Source organism: Galeopterus variegatus, unplaced genomic scaffold (assembly GCF_000696425.1).
Source record: "Galeopterus variegatus unplaced genomic scaffold, G_variegatus-3.0.2 Scaffold3564, whole genome shotgun sequence".
Taxonomy (NCBI): Eukaryota; Metazoa; Chordata; class Mammalia; order Dermoptera; family Cynocephalidae; genus Galeopterus; species Galeopterus variegatus.
In genome coordinates, this window is record NW_007729675.1 from 1 (window position 1) to 8,348 (window position 8,348).

The 8,348-nt window shown below is 52.5% G+C and overlaps 1 protein-coding gene across 1 annotated transcript; it reads left to right on the top strand.

Annotated features, from left to right (window-relative positions):
- Positions 1 to 1,418: 1,418 nt before the first annotated feature.
- LOC103601041 (WNT1-inducible-signaling pathway protein 1-like) lies at positions 1,419 to 8,348 on the top strand (the record flags this gene model as incomplete). The annotated part of the gene is made up of 4 exons (XM_008585417.1): positions 1,419 to 1,552; positions 2,202 to 2,462; positions 5,937 to 6,130; positions 7,899 to 8,348. Coding segments are annotated over 4 exons (889 nt in total), but the record flags the coding sequence as incomplete, so codon positions are not given.

The following is an 8,348-nucleotide window of genomic DNA, read 5'->3' on the forward strand; positions in this document are numbered from 1 at the left end:
GATGAGTGAATCACTCACTGCTTCCTCTGCTTTTCTTCCTTCCTATTTCCCCTCTGTTACTGGTGTCTGGTGGAAGGAAATGAGCTCTGGAGTCAGATCCTTTGGTTTGAGTCCCAGCTCTATCACTCACCAATTTCATGACCTTGAGCAAATACATCACTTAACCTCTCTGAGCTTTCCTGTCAGTGTCTGGTGGAAGGAAATGAGCTCTGGAGTCAGATCCTTTGGTTTGAGTCCCAGCTCTCTCACTCACCAATTTCATGACCTTGAGCAAATACATCACTTAACCTCTCTGAGCTTTCCTGTCTGCCAGATGAAGATAATCAAACACTATACATGAAGTCATTGGGAGACATGAACGAGATAACATGTCAGCTGGTGCCTGGCATAAGATCAGATGGCCAGTAAACGTTACCGCCTTTCCTATCTGCATCTGCCGCACGGTCACTACACCCAGGACAAACAGTAGCCACAGCAAGATTTACACACGCTGAGCTTCTGCTTCCTGCTGCAGTCACCTTGGACGCGTGGCTTCACTTTGTTGAGACTCAGTTTTGCTGTAAGTGAAAGTACAGGTGATAATGTGATAGTGTTTCCTTATAGGATAAAATAAAGAATTTAATAAGCACGACACAGAGCAATGATAAGGGCCAACAACAGACAGCACTTAGAAAACCTTCACTCCTGCTAGATATTGGGATTATTATTACTAGGAACCACCTCTAGGCAAATCCAGGGGACAGGATAGAACTATTGGCAGACTGCAGATTCCAAACTGTCCCCACCTGGGGTGGGAACTCTCGCTGCCTGGGGGCTCTCTGCCAGCATTTCCAGAAGCTGTCCTCAAGGCAGGATGTGGTAGCAAGGGTGACATCTGGCCCAGCAGCCCCAAATCTCCCCCTGGAACTCCAGACTGGCAGAACCAACTCCATGTGGCCACTGGGATGCCAACCAGGCGTCTCCCATCTGATGACGAGCACTGGAGTCCACCTTCTCCACACCCTGCTCCTCCGAGGAGGACAGAGCCTCCCTCTCCTTGCAGGGCTCAGGCCACAGGACCAGAGTCATTCCTGGCTCCTCTCCTCTCTCCCGACACTCCCTCCATCGGCCTGTCCCGGCAGCTCTCCTGCTACCAACATCCAGGAGCCGAGCCCTTTTCTTGCGGCTGTTGGTCCCCCTCTCACCTGCATTACTGGGGTGACCTCCTGACACTGTCCTTGCCCCTCTTTGGTCTACTTTCAACTGGGCACCATGAGTGCTCTTGTGAAGCATAATTCATACCATTCCTTCAGCAGTTACTTACTGAGCACCTGCTGTGTGCCAGGCCCAGGTCCAGGCTCTAACAGCCTTACATCTTCCCCTGAGCCTACAGGGAATCCTCCGGCCTGGTCTCCTCCCCTCCCTGCCCCTACCCACAGCCTCAGCCTGCTCCCACCTCAGGCCTTTACCCCTGTGGGTGGCCCCCTCCCTACCTGGAAGGCTGCTCCTCCAGGACCTGGGCAGGCTCCCGTCCTCACCTCCTTCCAGTCTTTGCTGAAGCAGCAGCACCTCAGTGAGGCCTTCCCTGACCCCCTTATTTATATTTGCCACTGCCCCCCAACTCCCAGCTCCACTTCTCTACTGGACACTTGTCATCATTGACATTTGATTGCCTTTCCTCTGCCACCCACACTACTGTGTAAGCTCTTCGAGGGCATGGCTTTCATCTGTTTTCTTCACTGTTGACTCCCCAGCACCTAGAACACTCCATAGATATGCACTGAATGAATGGAACACAAGCGTCAAAGTCTTCAGATCTGTTTCACATGTCTGCCTCCCTCAGAACCCTGAGCCCTAGCAGCAGATATCTGTCATACCAGGCTTTGTGCCAGGTGCTGGGGATACTATAGGAACAAGCTGCCTAGGTCCCTGCCCTGCAGATGCTGCACCCTTTCACCCCAGTGCCCAGCCCATGGAGACTGGCTCTGGTGTGCTGGCTGAAGCTGTGCTGAAGTCCCACCAACTCCCCATCCCCTGTGCTGCCAAGCCCCTTTACACCTTCCTGCCTTTGCCCATGGTTTCCCTGCCCCTCTTGAATGTTGGGAGCCATTCCCTGAGGGTTGGGTGTGGCCCAGCAGTGAGGGGTCACCATACCAGCAGCCCTGGTGGGCCAGGGGGCTCTGCGCCCAGTGGGCCTGACTGGCCACTGCCTGTGTTTGCAGAGATGGTTGGCGTGGGCTGCGTCCTAGACGGGGTACGCTACAACAATGGCCAGTCCTTTCAGCCCAACTGCAAGTACAACTGCACATGTCTCGATGGCGCGGTGGGCTGCACACCACTGTGCCTCCGCGCACGCCCCCCACGCCTCTGGTGCCGCCACCCCCGCCGGGTGACTGTGCCTGGCCGCTGCTGCAACCAGTGGGTGTGCGATGACGATGCCAGGAGGCCACGCAAGAACATACCACGTGATACAGGAGCCTTAGGTGGGTGTGGGCCTGGGGGGGGCCAGGGGTGGGATTTGGACCCTTCTGGAGCTCTGACCACCTGTGAATGACAAGCCCCTGAGTCCCATTCCCCAGTCCACCACTTACTAACTGTATTCCCTTGGGAAAGTCATATCTCCTCTGGGACCCTATTTCCCCATCCATAAATGGAAATAATACCGTCTGTCCTGCCTGTCTTAGGGGATCCTTCAAGCATAGAATGAGGAAGTGCTTTTAAAGAACAAAGTCATGCCCATGCAATTCATTATTATCCAAGAAAGAGTCTAGGTGGTGGGTGGAGTTGAAGGGAGGGTGGGTGTGTGTGGGTACCTGGGGAGGGGAGGCATGAGCGGCAGGTGCAAGGACAAGAGGTGGGAGATGAGTCTAATAGAGGCTTCTTGCTGACATGAAGCTTCACCCTTGCTATGGAGCATGGGTGGACAGGTGAGGCTTCAGCCAGGTGAGCCAGAAAAGAGGAAGCCCTGGAAAGGGAGGGCAGGAACAGGACTGTTTGTTTCACCACTGCTTACTGGAACCTAGCCTAGTGCCAGACACTTAGCAGCTAGCCAACTAATGTTTGTCATATTGGTAGATGGATGGATGGATGGATAAACGGATGTGTTGATGGATGGATATACAGATAGATGGATGAAAGGATGAGTGGATAGATGGATGGATAGATGGATGGATGAATGGATAGGTGTATGTATGTATGTATGAATGGATGGATGGATGGTAGATAGATGAATGATAGATGAATGGATATATGAATAAATGGGTAGGTGGATGGATAGATGGATGGATGGATGGATAGATGAATGGTGGATGGATGGATGGATGGATGGATGAATGGTGGATGGATGGATGGATGGGCAGATGGATAGATGAATGGGTTGGTGGATGGATGGGTGGACAAGATGAATGGTGGATGGATGGATGAATGGATGGATGGGCAGATGGATAGATGAATGGGTTGGTGGATGGATGGGTGGACAGATGGATAGATGCATGGTGGATGGATGGATGGATGGGCTAATGAGGATCTTAACAAGGGCAGTGGGAGTAGAGGTGGTGAGGAGGGGGAAGATGCAGGAGATATTGCTTGAGAAAGACTGAGGTCTTGTTGCCAATCCAGTGCACAGGGTAAAGGAAAGAGAGGAGTAGAGAATGACTTCCAGGGCTCGTCCTGGCCTAGCATAAAATACAAGAGATGGAGCACTTTGGGGCGAAGGGGATCTGCTTTGTTTAAGACAGGTTGAGTTTGAGGCAGGGTGTCTTGCCCATGGTATCCTAAGGCACAGCATCCAGTGGGGCAGCTTGGAAGAGGGAGAGGGGCAGAGAGTGAGCTCTGGAAGGCATCTGCCTGGGGCAGCTGATAGAGGTGGGTGGGGCTGCCTAGGGATAATATGCAGGGTGAGACACAGAGGGCCTGGGGCAGAGGTCTGAGGAGGCTGACCTTTGAAGGACTGACAGAAGAAGAGGAGGCAAGGGAGAGACAGAGGGGAGGAGAGGGATGTAAGAGGAAAACTGAGTGTCTGATACCATGGAAGACGGTGGATGAGGATATTTCTAGAGGAAAGCATCTACCAGGCGAGTGGACACGCAGTGGTGCAGAAATGGCAGTAGAGTTCGGGAGTTCCGAGAGCATTCGTCAATTTCTAGAATTGTGAGTGTGAGAGATTGCTCAGGGACGGTGCAGAGCAGGGCTTCTCACCCTCGGCACTGTCTGCACTTCGCACCAGATGGTTCTTTGCGGTGGGGGCTGTCACGTGCATTGGAGGATGTTTAGCAGCATTCCTGGCCTCTACCCACTAGATGCCAGTAGCATCCCTCCCCCTCCCCCGAGTCATTGGCCACCAGGCACACTCCAGACATTGCCAAAGTGTCCTGCAGGACACAACTGCCGCCGTGGAGAAGCAGTCTATATAGATGACAGGAGGTGGCAGGGAAAGCTTGTTCCCTAGCAGGCCCAGGGCTGCAGGACAGCTGTTCCCTCAGCAGGGCCACAAGAGGGTCATGGGTGGGCTCGGGGGGCCATTGTGTGTGGCCCGGTGACCCAGTTCTGACCTCGCACAAGCAGAGCCCCTGCAGAGCTGAGATGACCCAGAAAGCAAAGCCCTTTTATCCTCCTAGGCAAATCCGTCCCCACTCCCACCGCCTCCCAAGTCGCTCCCAGCCCAGCTCCTCCCAGCCCGGCCCCTCCCCGTCTGTCCTCTGTCTCTCAGTCCTTTCAATCTCTCACCCGCTTGTCCCTGAGAGGGCACTGACTCCGCATCTCTTTCTCCTTCTGATCCCAGCTAGGTTCCTCTTCTTTCCTGTTTCTCTCTCTTTCCTCTCTTCCCCTCCGCCCACACATTTATTACTTTTCTCCCCCCTTGCCTCGTTCTCTCTCACTCCCTCCCCTGCTCTCTCCCCCTCTGTTCTCTGCCCTTCCATCTGTCTTTCCATCCCTTTTCTCTCTGCCCATTCCTTTGTCTCTGGCTTCCTGTGCACCTGTGTGTCCTCATGGGACCAGCCTCCTTTTGGGGACTTGTTCTTGTGTGTCTTGTTCCATCTTTCTGTGGGAAGCTCTCTGTCTTACTGGCTTCTTACCTGCCTCTGTCTCTAGCTTGCTGCCATTCCCATGTTTCAGAGAGTGAACAAGCACCCACCGTGTTCTAGATGCTGGGGAGACATAGATCAACGTTGGTAGAGTCGGGAGCCGAGTTAGCCAGCAGTCAGGTAACCACATGCTTCAGAACGGCTTGAGCGCTTTCACACGTGTGAAGTCACCTTTTCTGAACACATCCTGGAGGGAGATGCTGTTGTCTACCCCACTGAAGGTGTGAGCTAGCCAGCTGGAAGTGACACAGCCAGTAAGTAGCAGTGCTGCTACTAGAACCCAGGCAATTTGCCTGTGAAGCCTGTATGTCCCCTTAACCACCATGCCATCACATTACTGAGATGAAACATTAAGTGCTAGCATGGAGGTATACGACTTTGAACTTCCCACAAATAAACTTAGTCTCTACAGAGGCAGGAACAATGTATTTTTAACCTCTTATTCCCAGCACGTAGCAGGATGCTTGATATACACTTCATCAAAATATAAATGTTTTTATTGTCCCACCAGCCCCACCAGGCAGATATTATTCTAGTGAGGAGGCTGAGGCCCAGAGTGAGCTATCTATGATCACACTGCTTGTAGGCGTGAACTTACAGGATTTGAACTTGAGTCCACCTGTCTCTAAAGATAGCTGTCCTTCCATGCTTCCAGGCTGCCTCTCTTGAGCAGAAAAATATAAGGACCTTAGAACATGCCTCCTCTCCCTGCGTACCCATGCTGCTTAAAGCCAACTTGCCCTTGTGGAAGGAAGGACAGCCAAACTCTCTCTCTCTTTGAGTTTTGGGGACCCCAAACTTTACTGGGGTGAGTGTGAGGGTTGGGGGCTGGTGGAGGCTGGAGACTCATGGGGAATCTGGTCCCTACCATAGTGGCTGAGGGCAAGATGGAGCCATGGCACAGGAACTGCTTAACCTACACGAGTCCCTGGAGCCCCTGTTCCACCAGCTGTGGCCTGGGCATCTCCACTCGGGTCTCCAACATCAACGCCCGGTGCTGGCCTGAACAGGAGAGTCGTCTCTGCAACCTGCGGCCTTGTGGCGTGGACATCCGTCCGCACATCAAGGTGGGTCCAGGGCAGGGGCGGGTATCTTGGACTTAACAAGCAGACAAACCAGGCTTTGAGCCTGGCTCCTGAACTTCTTCGTGGGGGCCATTGTAAAATGGTGATGATTAAGCCCACCTGGTAGGTTATTTGGGATTCCACGTCATCAGGCTGGTGCACTGTGAATTTCACTCAATGGAAGCTTTTGTGGTTGTCATATTACTAGCATAATCAAAGTCAGTCTAGAGAAAACTCAAGGAGCCTAAGAAGTGCTCTTCTGTAATGGTTCTGGGGAACCCTCACCAACTTCCATCCTCCCTCCAGTCCTGGGCCGACCCATACCCACCTGCTCTAGCACATATGACAATCACTGTGGGTGACATGAGGAGCATTGAATAGGTCTCAGGACACCTGGACTCAAGTGCCTATTTGCTGCTCATAGCAAATGACTGTGGCCAATCTCCTCCCACCTCTGAGCCCCAGTCCCCTCATCATTAAAACATTGGAGTTGATCTCTGAGACCCCTTCCAGATTTGATGGTCTAAGATAATTAAAATAAAGCATCAAGGATGTATTGAGCCTCAGGAGACTGAGCCCTGGCCTTCAGAGTTAGAAACGGATCATGTTTGACTAACTCAAGGCATCCTGCTCATGCCTTAGCACTGCCTGGTGTCCCATTAGAAGAAAACAAAACTCAGCACTGATTGCATTGTCCAAACACTAATGGTCTCTTGGGGATGCTGAGGAGAGGGTTGCCCAGTGGACAGGACAGCTGGCTTCCCCTGATCCTCGTCAGACATCTGACATTGCTCCTGGTGCCCTGGACAGCTTCTCCAGTGTCTCTACGTCAGTCAGCTGGATCCTCCGCCCCCCTCTCTTCTCTCTCTCCTTTTTCCTCTGATCATTTCCCCTTTTCGTGCTAGCCTTTGTACTCTTGGTGCTTGCTACACAGCAGGCACTCGGTAGACATCTCTTAACTGAAAGCATGAATGGAGAAGTGCCACGAGCAGGAGGAGGGGAGCAGAGGCCTGTGCTGGGGGCGGCGTGTCCACCACGGAGCTGACGCAAGTGTCTCGCTGTAGGCGCCCGATTCCCAGTTTTGTCTCCATAATTATGTGCCCTAAGAGAGTTGCCCACGTCCCACACAGCTGGATCTGCTCTACCCCTGGCTCTGGCATGATGCTGGTATGCAGGAGACCCGAGAACCAATGAGCTTAGTTAAGTGCCTACTGTGTATCTGGCACAGAATTATACCATAGAGAAACAGAAAGAGCATTGAGTCTCAAGTGGCCCATAGCCCATGGGAGGGTAAAACTATCTTTAAATAATATCAATCCAGTTGAATACATTATAGGACAGGGTATGTGTGTGTGTGTGAGAGGCCATGGGAGGCAGAGGAGGGAGATGTCAGGGTTAAGCCTGTCCCCTGATGAGGGAGTCTCAATGCCAGCTCTACCACTAGCTAGCCAGGGAGTTTGGTTGCTTGCAGGAGCTACAGAGGCTTTTTGGGTTGGTAAAACTGTGATAAATGACAGGCTATTGACAAGGCATAAGTACAAAGAGAAGGGAAACTGCAGGCTGTGAGATACAGCACCAGCAAGGCCATCCCCTCTGTGGTCCTCAGTTTCCCCTGTGCAATATGGCTGGGTCTTACTGTATTTGCTAATGTCCTTACTTGCTTGAAGATGCTGTGAATTTGAAGATAAGGTGGAATTGGGGGCTTGGAGGGGGGTATGTGGCTGCTCATCCCCTGACCACCCCAACTAAAAGCTCCTTTCCTCTCCTGCAGGCAGGGAAGAAGTGTTTGGCTGTGTACCAGCCAGAGGTACCCATGAACTTCACTCTCGCAAGCTGCGTCAGCACACGCTCCTACCAACCCAAGTACTGTGGGGTCTGCACAGACAACAGGTGCTGCATCCCCTACAAGTCCAAGACCATCAATGTCCCCTTCCAGTGTCCTGACGGACCCAGCTTCTCCCGCCAGGTCCTATGGATTAACGCCTGCTTCTGCAACCTGAGCTGTAAGAATCCCAACGACATGTTTGCTGACTTGGAAGCCTACCCTGATTTGTCAGAAATTGCCAATTAGGCAGGCACAGATTAAGAAGCCCGAGACCAGACCCAGTGCCTGCAAAGCAGCAGCCTTCTGTGGCCAATAACTTCCCATCACTGAGCCTTCTCTTGTCCACTTCCTAGTCACTTCTAAGTACCCTGATGTGGACCTTCGGCCTCCTTTCCT